The sequence below is a fragment of the Octopus sinensis genome, linkage group LG5 (genome assembly GCF_006345805.1).
Source record: "Octopus sinensis linkage group LG5, ASM634580v1, whole genome shotgun sequence".
Classification (NCBI taxonomy): Eukaryota; Metazoa; Mollusca; class Cephalopoda; order Octopoda; family Octopodidae; genus Octopus; species Octopus sinensis.
The window spans coordinates 108,234,324-108,250,800 of record NC_043001.1 but is presented as its reverse complement, the minus strand read 5'-3'; the positions used below and the strand labels follow the sequence as shown (position 1 = coordinate 108,250,800).

At 38.1% G+C, this 16,477-nt stretch overlaps 1 protein-coding gene across 2 annotated transcripts in view; it reads left to right on the top strand.

Annotated features, from left to right (window-relative positions):
• Positions 1–16,477, top strand: part of LOC115211582 (WD repeat and FYVE domain-containing protein 3) — a 302,189-nt gene that overhangs the window by 237,228 nt on the left and 48,484 nt on the right. For both annotated transcript variants that reach the window (XM_029780140.2, XM_036502991.1), the window contains 15 exons: positions 423–644; positions 1,936–2,117; positions 2,518–2,746; positions 3,700–3,836; positions 5,129–5,240; positions 5,831–6,021; positions 6,646–6,798; positions 7,516–7,589; positions 9,263–9,424; positions 10,836–10,951; positions 11,246–11,357; positions 11,846–12,063; positions 12,592–12,773; positions 14,405–14,548; positions 15,740–15,937. In XM_029780140.2, the coding sequence (XP_029636000.1) occupies positions 423–644; positions 1,936–2,117; positions 2,518–2,746; positions 3,700–3,836; positions 5,129–5,240; positions 5,831–6,021; positions 6,646–6,798; positions 7,516–7,589; positions 9,263–9,424; positions 10,836–10,951; positions 11,246–11,357; positions 11,846–12,063; positions 12,592–12,773; positions 14,405–14,548; positions 15,740–15,937 (2,432 nt within the window). The remainder of the gene's footprint in view (positions 1–422; positions 645–1,935; positions 2,118–2,517; positions 2,747–3,699; positions 3,837–5,128; positions 5,241–5,830; positions 6,022–6,645; positions 6,799–7,515; positions 7,590–9,262; positions 9,425–10,835; positions 10,952–11,245; positions 11,358–11,845; positions 12,064–12,591; positions 12,774–14,404; positions 14,549–15,739; positions 15,938–16,477) is intronic.

Sequence of the window (16,477 nt, the reverse complement as noted above, 5' to 3'; positions counted from 1 at the left end):
TTTTTTTGGTGACTTCTTGTCCCTTTTTGTGTTGTAGTCACAGTAATTTTGGTTCACTGTTAAACTGTTTGTATTGTGTTCACAGTAATTTTGGTTCACTGTTAAACTGAATTTTGGTTCACTGTTCAACTGAATTTTGGTTCACTGTTAAACTGAATTTTGGTTCACTGTTCAACTGAATTTTGGTTCATTGTTCAACTGAATTTTGATTCACTGTTCAACTGAATTTTGGTTCACTGTTAAACTGTTTGTGTTGTATTCACAGTAATTTTAGTTCACTGTTAAACTGAACATATGTTTGTACAGTATATATGTTTGTGTTTCTACAAAAGTGTGTGTATGTATGTTTACGTGTGTGTGTGTATATATATATATATTTATACACATCCTATAACACTGTTATTTCTTTTGATTTTGATTAGGTGAGAGAATGTTTCCTCCACAATCGGGGTTAACTTACTCGACGTGGTTCTGTGTGGACAAATTCAGCAGCCCTGACATGGATTTACATCCTGTACGCTTGCTGACTGTTGTCCGCAACCTTCAGGGTCGCGATGAAAATCTCATCTGTCTCAGTGTCACCTTGATGGCAAAAGATCGCTCTCTTGTCGTGTCAACACAAGAAACGGGTATGCCAACTACAGGTAAGTCTAGTCTACCTTCTTCTATCTCAGGTGATGTTTATTTTGTTTTGTGGGAAGGAAACTGAATGGAAGACTAACCAAAACAAATGGAGTATCATCGTTACTATCATCAATGTCATCATCATCTTCAGTATCATTATCATCATCATTATCATCGTCATTATCTTCAGCTTCATCATCTTCATCATCATCATTGTCCTGATTTTTAATCATCATTATCATCACCATCATCATCATTTTTGTTATGGTCATCATCATCATCATCGTGATTTTCGTCATCACCGTCATATCATCATCGTCATCATCTTCATCTTCATTATCTTCATCATTGTCATCCTCATCATTGCAATTAATATCATTATTATTCTCACCTCATTGTCATGGACATGAGGCTAAATGGTCAAGATGTTTGTGTCAGAACCGTGAAATCTCAGGTTCAGTCCCACTACCAATGGGCGAGTGTCTTCTATCTTAGATATGGGTTGACCTGAATCTTGTGAATGAATTGGGGTTAATGAAAACTGTGGAGCCTTTTGGATGGAATATATCTATAACTCAAAAGTACAGTCTTATCACTTTACATTATACTGATTGTAGCTGAGGATTACATCAGCAATACATGTGTTTGTGGAATGTTCAGACATTTACATGCTAATTCAAAGAGCAAAGATTCCAGTTGACCAAACGACTGATGCTAATTATCAAAGCTAATGGAGACTAATTACATTGCCATGATCATTGTGGAGCATCAGTTGGCAGAATTGGTTGAATATTTTTACATCTCATTACGCGTTAGGAAAGGCATCCAGCTGTAGAAACTCTGCCAAATCAAGATTAGAGCCTGGTGCAGCCATCTGGTTTGCCAGCCCTCCGTCAAAATCGTCCAACCCATGCTAGCATGGAAAGCGGACATTAAATGATGATGATGATAATGATTACGTTCTGAGTTCAAACTCTGGCCAAATTTGACTTTACCTTACATGTTTCTGGGGCCATGTAAAATAAATACCTATCAAGTGAGCCTCTACACACAAAATCTATGGCTCTGTAATTATGACAGGAAATGTAATTAATAAAACAAAACCATTATCCTTGTTGTTGTTGCCATAAGAATTTATAAACTTACAAGAGAATGTGAAATAATTGTGTTTTTGGAACAGTGGATCTTGAAGCACAAAGCTATAAATAATAGCATGTTGATATTGGGTTGAATTATGTCAAATTGTCTCACTGATGCCAATATTGAAAATGGATGAGGATGATTATGATGTATATGATATTCTCTTTTCAGTGACTGGCTGTGATGAAGAGGAAGAGCCTGTCCTTGGCGACAACACTGTCAGGTTTTGGTGTCCTGATCTCACACAAGAAGGACAATGGCATCATTTGGTATTGATTTTTCATCGAGCTGGTATCATGAAAAATAGCAGTGTAAGCCTTTTCCTGGACAGCCACCATGTCAACACACAAAAGGTTAGTTTCTACTTTCACTTTCACAATCTTATTGTTTCTTTAATGAACTTTGGTGTATGTTCAACTGTGTCTCTTGTTAATTTGTTTCATCTCTGACTCTTAATCTCTTTGTATTACTCTGTCTTGGTGTCCCTCTTTTTATTGAATTCTTGATTAATCTCTTAAGCCAACCAAAGCCTTGTGAGTGGTTTTATGGGATGGAAACTGAAAGAAGCCTTTCATATATAACTGTGTGTGTACCTTCTCTTTGTTTTACCAACTTACCACCTGTATTCCTCAAAGAGTTTTTTAAAACAATATTCTCTGCTAAATTAATGAGATGGAGATGTGGAAGTGATAATTCTCATTCTGTTTCAGTAATAATTTCTCATGGTTAATTTCTTCTCTTTTTTCATTTTAGCTCCACTACGTGTCTCCCAACTTAGGTGCTGGAGGTACTGCCAGCCCAACTGCTTTTACAACAGTTTTTGCTTATATTGGAACTCCTCCACAGCTTCGTCGGCAGTCCCAGTTGACCTGGAAGCAAGGTCCATGCTACCTGTTTGAAGATATCGTGTCCACTAACACAGTGCATACCATGTACCAATTTGGACCAGTATATGTAGGAAGCTTCCAATCTCCTGTCTTAGGTATTTCAGTTTAATCAACACATCCCATTTCATATCTTCAGCTCTTTTGCTTTGAAGCATCCATACATTTATACATACATACATATCACATACGTATATGTATTTATACAAACTACATATATGCATACATATATACATACATATATGTCAACGATATAAGTGATTTTTATGTTGTCCTCTCAAGTTGAATAATGCAGTATTTTGTGTTCTAACACAACAACCATGTTAAGTTGGATATACAGATTGCCATTTAGTATTAATACTGTTTTTGTCACTAATTTTTAATAAGTCCACTGGCCAATTGTGACATCACTGCCTGAATAGACACTGAAATTCTATATATTGTTGACAGGGAGATTCAGTTGTTATGTCACTGCTTGATGCTTACCACTGAGGAGCGCAAGCAGGGTAAAATCAGGTGATTTGGCAGTTCTGATGGCCGTAACAAATGATTCTCATCTGTCAACAATATAAATACGAGTGCTTTTATACACAATGTGTCTGTATGAAAGGTCTTCTGAGGGTAAAAAATGCAGTATTCTGTGTTCTAACACAACATCTGTGTTGGATATAAAGATTGCCTTTTTTATACATACATGCATATATATATGAGCATGCATACTTACTTATGTGTATACATGCATTTATTGAATAGATGAAATTTATTTCAATTTATCTATATTTTAGACCATTGCCTCTTAGACATGATGGAAGGATAGAAATAAAATTACTAAGCAACATTTGAGCGTGGTCATTGCCAGTGCTGCTGGACTGGCTCCCATGCAGGTAGCCTTTGCTAATGTAGCCATTAACTCACTGTGTCTGAATCATAATATATGATCTTTACTAGTGAGGATTTCATCTTAAGTCTGCTTCATTAATTTTTTCTAATTTATATTTCTTTTCCTTTTGTTATTTGTTTCTGAAACCCCAATTGTCTTGTCTTTGAATAGGAGGCGAAGTACTGCCCTCCTTGGTTGCAGAAGAGAAAGTCATGTTTGGTGTGCATGCACATGCTTTATCTCAAATGACGATAACAAAAATCAGGAAAATTTACAACAAAGTCGACAGCAAGTCTATTGCCAAACAGGTAAAGCTCTTTCAAACCATTTCAGAGAAAATGTTTTTGAAAATTTTTTTATACTTTTTAAATTTTTTTTTTAAAAAAAGAAGAAAAACTGGCTTTTTTCTTCATCCAAATTTTATTTGTATCTAAATATAAATTAGGTTGGTTTTGTAAATTTGTGTGGATGCATAGAAATTGTGATAATAATTTACTTCCTTTCAGGTGAGTAACTCTTGTGGCCTACATGACCTGTCATCATCATCATCATCATCCTCGTTTAACGTCTGTTTTCCATGCTAGCATGTGTTGGACGGTTCGACCAGGGTCTGGGAAGCCAAGAGGCTGTGCCAGGCTCTAGTCTGATCTGGCAGTGTTTCTACAGCTGGATGCCCTTCCTAACGCCAACCACTTCGTGAGTGTAGTGGGTGCTTTTTACGTGCCACCAGCACAGGGGCCAGAGGAGGCTGGCTAACGGCCACAATCGGTTGGTGCTTTTTACGAGGGGCCAGAGGAGGCTGGCTAACGGCCATGATCGGTTGGTGCTTTTTATGTGTCACCAACACAGACGCTGGCACCATGTTTGTCATATATATTGTTATATGTTATTCAGAAGCCAGTTAACTGCGTTGCCAGAGCAGCTAACTGGCTTCTGTGCTGGTGGCATGTAAGAAGCACCATTCAGGCATGATCGTTACCAGCGTCGCCTTACTGGCATTTGTGCCGGTGGCACGTGAAAAAGCATTCGAGCGAGGTCGTTGCCAGTGTCACTGGACTGGCTCCTGTGCAGGTGGCACATAAAAAGCACCATTTGAGCATGGATGTTAAACGAACAATGATGATGATGTTATTCATATGTGCTATACTATAATTATATATATTAATACTATATATTATATTGTTCGTCTTACAATATCATTCAAGTTTTGATATTATATTGATTACGATTTCAATGTAAATTTGAATACTCAAACAAGTTAATGTTATTAGAAGAGTTAAAAGAATTTAGCAACCTGGCAGAATCGTTAACATGCCGGCATTTCATCAGTCTTCACATTCTGTTTCCAAATTCCACCGAGGTTGACTTTGCCTTTCATCCTGTCAGTGTTTATAGAACGAGTACCAGTTGAGTACTAGTGTCAACAGAATCAACTTAACCTCTTACTTGTAATTGCTGGTGTTGTGTCAAAATTTGAAATCAATTTTAGAAGGGTTAATTCAATTAGTCTTGTGTTTGATGTCATAATTGATATTTCTTTTAAATAATTATCTTTTTTAATTTTAATTTCATCCAATGTGTTTGTTGTTGCTTTTTCTAGCTGGCTATGGGCTCACATGAAAATGCAACTCCTATCCGTATTCTTCACAATTCAGCCTGTCATCTCGGAGGACCAGCTCGTAGTTTAGGAGCGATACTAATGGGATACCTGGGTAAGTCAAAAGCCCTTAAATTGGATGCAGGTTTTGCAGCTGTTATGTATGAATATTTAGGTGTGTTTTTAGATGTGTGTGTGTGTGTGTCACTAGTGTAGTTAATGTGTGTGCTGCCTAGGGCAGCCCTTCTGTTTGTTGTCCACAGACCCCACACCAAAAACAAAATTCATAATGTCTACAGTAGTTCCAAAAGTGCCACCCCTTTAAAAATGCCGCCCAGAATGGACCATCCTCTCCACCACCACCACCAGCTATGCTAGTGGTGTTCGTGTATCATCATCTTCCTCACAGTCATTTACTGTTCAGTTTTCCCTAGGCCTATACTGGCCAAAACCTATCAAAGTTATCAAATTTATAATTTTTTTTTTATGCAATGGTAAAGAGGCTGAGAAGCACTGATATAATCTAAGATAATGAATTGTTAATTTGATGGATGGTCCTATTCCATCATTTTCAGGTACTGAGCATTTGTCTCTTTGATTTTCCTCAGCGCCATTCCAAGAATTGTCTGCATTATTCTAAGATTACTTTATACTGGTATTTCTTTGATTCTCATATTGCTTCTATTATTCTCGTTCTTTCTGAAGGTGTACGGACATTCTGTCCGAGACCAGTTGCCAAGATGCTGGAAAATGTTGGAGGTACTGGGGCTTTACTCGGTCTTATCGCAATGGCCACCGATGTTGAGGGTCTGTATGCAGCCGTAAAAGCATTAGTCTGCGTTGTGCGCAGTAACAAATCCTCTATGTGGGATATGGACAGAATACGCGGTTATCAGGTAAAAGAGCATTTCATTTTCTCCCATTTTCTCATCCATATCTCTTACTTGTATCGTCCTTCAAATTTTCATTCTTTTCCTTTATTTATTTTTGTTATTGCAGATTTATTCCCCTTTGAAGTGGGGTGGGGGGTGCAATATAAATGGCTCGCCTCCTTTCTTGTAAAAATTTCAGGCCTTGTGCCTTTAGTAGAAAAGATTAAAATTATACTCTCTCTGTTTTTACTCTTTGTAAAATCTTGTACCTTGTTTTGTTTTTTTGAGGCTCAAAACTTCTCATACACCCCTTGTAATGTAGTTTACATTGAAAAACAAAAAAATTGAGTTTACTCTTTTATAAATTAATTCTACTTTAATTAATAAAAAAAAAAAACCCCAAAGTTTCAGGAAGCAATTAGGAGTCTGTGTTGAGAAAAAACATGAACAAACTTTAGAAATTTGTATACATTCATTTGCTGTGAAGAAATGGAAACATTGAACTTTTAAGCAAAATCTTTCTTCAATGAAATAAAAGTATATTCTTCTAATAACTCATCTCAGATGACTAAACATTGGACTATGCTGTGTATCGACCAAAATTCTCATCTGTCTTAATGTATTTTTTTTTTTTCTCTCTCTTTCTAGACTTTGTCAATGCTGTATAAAAAGAAACGTCATTTGTTAAACAGTCACATCTTACATTTGACCTTCTCATTGGTGGGTACTGTGGATAGTGGGCGAGAAAGTTCTGTGATTCCAAACAGATCAGCATTTGAGGACCTCCTCTGTGATCTTGAGGTGAGTATTGTAAAATCTGCTTGGTCAGTGCGAGTGTTTTAAGATGTATATTTGTGCGCTTAAGGAGAAGTCAGACAATGGATAATGGTTGAGTTCTTTTCGAATCTGAGCAGCCTCCGTGTTATCTTCAGAGGGAACTGTCAGCTTGACCAGACTTACTTCTTTCTTTCCCTCACACCATATTATGTGTGAATTTATATTTGGTAATCTATACATATCTGATTACCATGCAGGATCATCAAAGGTCATCACAGCAAGAATATATGATGGTTGTGAGGATTCTAGTTGTATGTTGTGTATATGCTATGGTGGAGGCCTAGTGGTTAGGGCAACGGATTCGTGGTCGTAGGATCGCGGTTTTGATTCCCAGACCGGGCATTGTGAGTGTTTATTGAGCAAAAACACCCAAAGCTCCACATGTCTCCGGCAGGGGGTTGGAGGCGAATCCTGCTGCACTCTTTCACCACAACTTTCTCTCACTCTTTCTTCCTGTTTCTGTTGTATTTGTATTTCGAAGGGTCAGCCTTGTCACACTCTGTGTCACGATGAATCTCCCCGACAACTATGTTAAAGATACACATGGTTGTGGAGTTAATTTCACAAGCAGGTTGTTCTGTTGATCGGATCAACTGGGACCCTTGTCGTCATAACTGACGGAGCACCACAATATTTTATGGTTTGTTTCTTTCTGCATATTTGATAATTTTTTATTTACAGGTTTGGCATGAAGCACCTGGAGACTTACAGAAATCTCTCTATGAACATTTCTATGAATTACTCACTGAATCAAGGTATAGAACACAAATATTTCTCATATTTTTTCTCTCATTTCTTAAGGAATAATTTTTAAAAATTGCTGAAGTATTATATTCTGCAAAAGTCCCTGCTACTTCTCTTTTGCCTCACTTGAGATGTTTTTGACCTTTGTCCAATTCCTTGGATCATTTGAGGAATATATATTTATATATATATATATATATATATATACTGGTGTCATGCAAATGGCATCCGTGCTGATGGCGTGTGAAAGCACCCATTACACTCTCAGGGTGGTTGGTGTATTGGAAGGGCATCCGGCCAAATCAGACTGGAGTCTGGTGCAGCCTTCCAGACTGTCCAACCTATGACCAGACTGTCCAACCCTGACCAGACTGTCCAACCCATGCCAGCATGGACAACAGATGTTAAATTATGGTGATGATGAAGAGGATATATATAGGTAAAATAAACTTGAGAAATGCTTTGCCCCATGTGGCAACTGCAGAAGCTGCTCAGTTGTTTTGCAATCTCTTCTAAATCCATTACAAGGTTGGAAACCTCTCTGTATCGTCAGCAGGTATCTTGGGGTCACAAGTGTTTCATCCGTTAGCCTGTATGCTTTGCTTTAGTAGAGCAGCGAGGGCTGAGCTAGTCTTCACCTATGGAAGGGTTCCACTTGTAGTCACTTATCAACTTTGCCCTCTTTGAGCTGGAATCAGCTGCTGTGCCTAATTCTTTGATGACTTTCTTCAGTTTTCTGGGTTCCAAATCTGTCACCGATCTAACTGGAAATCTGTAACAACAGCTAACTTCAATGGGTAACGAGGTTGCATGCCATCCCTTGAGAAGGGCCTCATTAACCAAGCTGATATTTGTGTTTATTTAATCTAGTGGGAAATATTGAGTCTATCCTTCTAGGGGACTCTTTTCATATATATATGTGTATGTGTGCATATATGTGTACACTCTATTCTGTTACCAGTGGAGGCACAATGGCCCAGTGGTTAGGGCAGGGGACTCATGGTCATGGGATTGCAGTTTCGATTCCCAGACCAGGCATTGTGACTATTTACTGAGCGAAAACACCTAAAGCTCCATGAGGCTCCAGCAGGGGATGGTGGCGAACCCTGCTGTACTTATTCACCACAACTTTCTCTCACTCTTTCTTCCTGTTTCTGTTGTACCTGTATTTGAAAGGTTCCTGTTGTACCTGTATTTCAAAAGCATTGTCACGCTGAATCTCCTCGAGAACTACGTTAAGGGTACACGTGTCTCTGGAGTCCTCAACCACCTGCTCGTTAATTTCACAAGCTGGCTGTTCCATTGATTGGATCAACTGGAAACCTCGTTGTCATAACCAATGGACTGTCACAATTCCGCTACCTACAAATTCAGTACCTGAATTTGAACTCAGGTGTATCTCTGCATTTGATTATATCTGTGATACTTTACCTTCTCTACAAAGGAACCTCCACATGGTTACTTGACCTGCTAGAAATGGCCAAATTTCCTTTAAACTCCACTAGACAGTCTCAAAGAAAGATTAATAAAGGGAACAAAACAATCCAAGATATGAGATAATATATACCAGACAAAAAAAAAAGAGGTGGTCATAACTGGAATGCTAGTTGAGTGATGAATTACAGTAGGCTATTTGGTTTCCTCGATGTTTCTAATGTGAATTCACTATTGTTTCTCTCCTCAGTGACCATAAAAGTAACTTATATTTGATGAGGGAAGTGGGGTTAGTACCCCGTCTTCTTCACATCCTCAAGGACCACAAGCTGTCACAACAAACCACCCAAACAATTGCAAGTGTTATTTCTGTTCTGTTACAAGGAGCATCCGATTCAAACTCCCTTCTCAGGTCAGTATTATCATTTATTATATTTTTATTATTATTATGGTGCACGTAAAAAGCACCATCCGAATCATAGCCGAAGCCAGTGCCGCCTCGACTGGCTTCCATAAAATGCACCAATCCGACCGTGGCCGATGCCAGCCTCGCCTGGCACCAGTGCAGGTGGCACATAAAAAGCACCCACTACACTCACGGAGTGGTTGGCGTTATGAAGGGCATCCAGCTGTAGAAACTTTGCCAGATAAGACCGGAGCCTGGTGCAGCCTTCTGGCTTCCCAGATCCCCGGTCGAACCGTCCAACCCATGCTAGCATGGAGAACGGACGTTAAACGATGATGATGATGATGATGATGATTTTCATTAGTATCTTCTTTCATTTCTGTTTCCATTTCTTGACGAGTGTCTTCCTGACACCTAGGGCAGAGAAACTTACTGTATACATTGGTAGGCCATTAAAACAAGCAAACCAGAATGTTCATTTACAGAGTCATGTGATAGAGAAAAAGGGGAAGACAGAGAGAAAAGTAAATAAATAAAATAAAGAGGGAAAAAAAGGAAAGAAAATTCACATTGACAGTGCTCTTCTCAATGCGTGTGACATATCAGTTAAGACAATCTTTCGCACTTCCTGCATGTATGGTAAGCCAGGGATCATTCTTAAATAATTTTCAGTTCCTTTTTTGATCATTGCAAGTGCTCCTACAATCATTGGTATTGTAACTATCTTGAGATACCACATCTTTTCGATTTCAATTAGCAAATCTTTATATTTTCAGAGCTTATCAAATTCTTTTGCTGAGATATTATGGTCACTATTATTATTATTGTTATTATTATTATTTAAACATTCTGTCATCTGCAAATATATTCTGGCAAGTCGGTATTAGTCATGAAGTGGTGGTCATATATTTATTATTATTTGGTCAATTAATCTTTGTCTATTAAATATATGTGCCTGTGGATATGTATGTATGTGTATATATATATATATATATATATATATATATATTTACACACATGTGGGGTGACAGTGATAAGCAGTGATGCATATAACTACAAACCTGTTACCCTTTCAAATACGCTTGCGGTATATTTGAACCCATAACACAGCCATTTACTGTGTTTTATCATGGTGAAAATTTCTCACCATAGACAAATTGGTGTAAATACACTGAGTCAGCTCACAGTGCTCCCTAACCAGACTGTTGGATGCATGCATTCCCGAATGGTTATCTACAGAGACCAGAAGGTAGGGGCTCTGTAGTTTCTCTATTAAGGGGTTCACTGTAAATAGAATAAAAAGGTGACAGCGCTAAGCAGTGATGTCTTTTAACCAGACTAAGAAACTGCTGTGTTTAAGCAGTGATGCTTATGGATTCCGAATTAATAATGACTCTCGAAATTTTTGTTTTGGTAGGCTTGGACAATTTCTTGTTTCTACGATTCCACATTTTTCTGCAAGTGAAAAGGGGATAAAAGTGAATGGGGTCAATTCTGCCTCCTGTGATGTGGAAAGTCCTGAGGAGCGACCAGGTATGTTACATATACTAGTCTTTTATATTATATATTATTCATCTTTCGCTTCGCAGGTCTTTCCTCCAGTGCATAACATATTCAAAACTATCATAGTATATGGCCTGGAGAGTGGCCATGGTACATTATTACTGACATTTGTGTTCCATATCTAGACAGAGATTTCTCTTCTGTTTCATATGCAATAGGTACATAATTTTGTGCTTCTCATGTAGTTGATGTGTTTTTTAATGAAAATGGTTGCATTAGTAAGTGAAGTCATTATTTAGTATATTAATCTGTTCCCGTTTCCAGATGGCATTGAATTCTGTGATAGTCCTTCGTATCACAACATCCGGCTCCGAAATAATTGCCTTGAACTCCTGCTCAAGTTACTCAGCCAAGGAAGTCAAGGATATAACTATGTGTAAGTAACACTGTTTTATGCAAGTGACTCAGTTATACTTAAGTGACTCAGTTGTGCTTAAGTGACTCATTTGTGTTTAAGTGACTCATTTATGTGTATATGACTTGGTTATGTTTAAGCGATTTGATTGTGTGCATTTCACTGAATTATGCATAAGTGACTCGGTTATGTGTAAATGACTCAATTGTGTGTAAGTGACTCAGGTGTGCTTAACTGACTGTTATGTGTAGGTGACTCAGTTACCTATGAGTGACTCAATTATATATATGTGCTTATTAGTTATATGTATATGCATACTCCTGTAATTTACATATCCACACACCATCACTCTTTCCCTCCTCCTTCCCCTGTCTGCTGTATCATAATAACTGGACTGTCTTTAACCATTTACTATTATCATTATTATTATTATTATTATTAATATTACACTTTCCACTGCACTTATTTCTACTCCAGTTCTGTAATAACTTGTTCTTTGTCTTTTACAGTATGGCAGAGGAAATTGACAGGGTTCTTGGCTTTGACTGGATACTATTGTTTATGCAAAGCCATCTACACCGCAGTACTGTGATACTGGCACTTCGCATCCTTATCCTGATGCTACGAAATGGTGTCTTGATGCAGAGATTCCGTGAGGGAGGCCATGGTGGAGGCTGGCTTGATGAAACCGAAACTGTACTTAAGAGTCAAATGAGTATTATGCTGGGTAAGTGTTATCATTGATGGTTTTTCTCTTCATTTGTTCATCTAACATCTGTTTTTTTTCCATGCTTGTATGCAATTTCGAATTTTATATATATATATATACAACATACACACACACACATTCATAAGCGGAAAGTGTAACCTCTCGAAAGAGCTGTTCTTCACTCCTGCTCCAGAACGTGGGCTGCGGGGTCACTCCGGAAAGCTCTATCTACGACGATTTCATCTCAATCGAAGGAGAGGGGCTTTCTCCGTCCGGGTTGCGGATCCGTGGAATAAGCTGCCGGACGAGATAGTGAAGATGCCGATGACCGCTCGGTTCAGTCTCCCTCGACCAGAAATGGCCTGAACTCTTTGTATGAACACCCTCCCTGTACACAACTCCATGTCCCCCTACATGGCCTTGCTTATGCTTTTTGAGCCAAAAAAAATTAATTTAAAAAAATTAAAATACATACACTCACACACACAATTATATAATTAAATAGTTTCAAAGTATATTTATCGCTATTTTATTTTCTAATTTTAGGACTGAATGTTAGTGGAAACAAGAATCAAAAACGAGAAATAAACACAGATGTCTGCCATGTTCCTGGTTTCTTGGCGCTACAATGGATCCTGCCCTATCACAACAATGTGTGTGAGGTCTACTTCCTTCTCATGGCTCTGTTGCTTGGTCAGCGAGTCAACGAATTCCCTCCTGACATACAGGTCAGTTTCATTTGGTTTTGAGCCATCTTTCATTTTCTTTGTTGTTTGCTTTGAAATATATGAAGATGAATTTTTTACATCGTTAATGAAACTATTTAATTAGGCATCTTGTTATTGATTTAATATTTTCCTCTTTGCGTCACTGGTGCTATATCTTCAGGAAGTAAATGCTTATTCAGTTTGTGGAACATTCTTCATTTGGCCCTTTAAAATTCCAATTAATCTGTCAAACATAATTCTTATTTATTCATTTTGTTTCAAATTAATCATACTTTAATCTTGTAGCTTAAAGATTTCAACAATGTGATAATTCATTTTTAGAACGACATTGTTGGATAGGTGTGAGAGGCTTGATCTGGTTGGCTTCAACATAGAATAGTTAGAATATTTGGGCCAGATTTGGTTGGATTAAATGCCAAAGGGTTAAGATTAGTTTTTAATTTGGTATCTCTTATTTTCTTGGTATCTCTAGATATGGAATTTGATGATAAAAAAATATAATTTAAAAATAAATAATAATAGTGAACTTATTGTAAACAGTGCTCAGGTGAAGTACAACTTATGAGAAAAACTTGCCGAAACTGCATGAGAATAGTTCATAGGATGATGCACAAGAAGTGAACAGTTGATGAGTCGTTAAAAAAAAGGGTGGGATTGGGATATCAGGTGTATTGTTTATGAATTTCAAGAAGCATGGAAGTTTTGAAGGTTGTAGTGTCCCAACAGCTAACAGATGATGCGAGTAGGGCCACTGCAAAGCCCCTGCAACCTCTGCAGTCACAGGGGACCTCCGTGGCTGAGGGGCCCCATGTTACAATCAAAGTACATAGATGTGTCATCTATTTACTTTGGTTACGATGTTGAACAAGAATTAAACTATGATAATGGAAAATTTCAAGAAATAAAATGGTAATACATTGTACCTGCAAAAGTTCTGGTAAAAATATTACATTGTACCATGAACGTGTACCAGACTTTGTAGATTGTCTTTGATATCTATTGAACACAAACCTGACTCTCAGCTTGATTATTCTGAACTGATTGATGATTTCACAAAGTGAAAAATGAACTGTGTTTGTCTTTGAAAGTTGCCTGGATTATAAAAGTGCTCTTTTATTCATATCTGGAAGTTTTAATTATTGAAATTTGTAATGGACCTAAATAAATTTAACTCATAACTTTAAAGATGTTCTTTAGGATAACGTGAAATATTGAACTTCAGATAGAATAAAGTAAAATACAGTTATGAATAAAAAGTGTGTAGATTATGAATTTTGATTGGAGTGATGGGGCCTCGAAACAAAATGTTGCAGGGGGCCTCTGAAAGTCATGCGATGGAGCTGGAAGTGGGTAGTTTATTCCATGCTTCAGCAATTCTGAGCATGGAAAAAATGTTTCTGAAAGTCATGAGTGCTGTGTTGTTTCTTGACTTTGTAAGCATGTCCCCAAGCATTAGAGGTATGGTATTTAAAAAGGTGCCCGGGGTTGTTGTTGGAAAGATGGAGATTAATCTCGTGGATGTTTACCAAGTCAATTGGTGTTATTCATCCTGTGTCATGGAGCATCGGTGAAATACTTTAATTTGCAGATGTCACATTGTTCATTGAAGTTCATTTCTCTTTCTCCTTCAGCTTAATCTTGACGCTGTTTGGACAGTGATCTTTGGTGTTCCTGCCAGCAAACCAGTCTCTATGGCAACCAAAGAGAGTAAGATTGAAGTATGCCTCGAAGCATCATTGGTAATATTGTCCATGATTCGATCCATGTTAAACGAGGTAAACCTTCTTCTGTTTCAATTACTTGATCTTTTTCCCTTCTAATTTCTCATCATATTCTTCATTTTTCACTCAATTTATCTCATTTCATTAGCTTATTGTTACATGTGTCTGATATAAAATGAACTCTATCCTGATTGGATTATTTGATATCCAATGAAAACAGAATATTACTTTTTGTTCTATATGGTGACTCATAAATCTCCATGTATCAACAGGTACCACCAGATGTGCTATTACGAGTTCATATTGGGTGGGGTAAACATATTGCAATGTATATTCAAAACAATGGTAACCATATAGAGCCTGTTAAATAAAACAAATCTGTTCTTATAAACTGTTTCTTATAAAAAAATAAATTGTTCCTACATATGGTGACTTTTGAATCACCCTGTATATAAAAAATAAACAAATACAAGCATTATTATCCAATTTACAAAACTCCACTCAACATTTACTGACCCAGGGAACACTTAGGCCAAAACCTTCTTCTGGTCAGCAAATCCTAGTCCAGTGGAAATTGACAAAAAGTGGAAGCAGATGACTGACCTCTTAAAGGGTTTTATTTATGTGGTGGGGTTGTAAATAAGGTTGAGAGTTGTAGTGGATTTCATTGGGTATTTCATGCTCTGGTTAGAGTCCTTAAAATATTCAACTTGGCAGAGAAGATGGTGCAGGACCATGGACAATTGTGAGGTATTGTGCTGACATCTATCCAACCCACACCTGCATGGGAAAAGAGATTAGAATAATAGGGATATTAAATCTCTCTTTTATCTCTTTCTGACCCTTTTTCTCTCTCACTCTCTCTTGCTTTTCTCTCTCTCTCTCATTCTTTCCCTCTCTTTCTCTTTTCTCTTTCACTTTTTCTTTTTTCTCATTCTCTCTCTCCTCTCTCTCCCTCTCTCTCCTCTCTCTCTCCCCTCTCTCTCCTCTCTCTCTCCCCTCTCTTTCTCCCTCTCTCTCTGCTCTCTCCCCTCTATCTCTGTCTCTCTTTATCTGTCTGTCTGTCTGTCTGTCTATCTGTCTCCCCCCCCCCACGTTTGCTGAAGCCATCACTCTTCTGTTGGTCATTTCCCTCTACCAGCTCAAAGGTTGCAAATAATCACCACAGTATTACCACCACCACCACCACCAACAACAACAACAAGAACAACAAATACATTGGAACCCTTTCTCTTGTACTTCCAGATGGAGGAGACTGGTGCCTGGCTCAACGATTACCCTGTGACCCTAATGCAATTCCTGCTCTTTCTTTATCACAATCAAACTGATTTTGCCCAAATGTGCAGCTCTGCTGATTTTATTTCCGCACTTGCGGCGACCCTCTTCCCACACAAATTACCTGACAGTGACAGTGATGTAACAACACCTGTTGATGAATTCAAGGTGAGTTTCTTGAAATGATTTCTTGCCTGTGCTTTAGTTTTTTGATTTGATTTCTATTGGAGAGAATATAAAAGTATAAATATAAAATATCTGTGCTGGTGGCACGTAAAAGGCATCATCCGAACATGGCCGATGCCAGCGCCGCCTTGACTGGCTTCCATGCTGGTGGCACATAAAAAGCACCAACTGATCGTGGCCGTTGCCAGCACCCCTGGCACCTATGCCGGTGGCATGTAAAAAGCACCCACTACACTCATGGAGTGGGTGGCGTTAGGAAGGGCATCCAGCTGTAGAAACTTTGCCGGATCAGATTGGAGCCTGGTGCAGCCTCCTGGCTTGCCAGTCCTCAGTCAAACCGTCCAACCCATGTTAGCATGGAAAGCGGACGTTAAACGACGATGATGATGATTCAATTATAAAATTACAATAAGATTATCTTAATCTTATTGAATGGTTAGGAGGGTTAAATGGGAATCAAAGGGGCCCATTGGCAAAAAATGGCTGTGAAACACTGATCTAAGGGAAGGACTACTGGTTTGG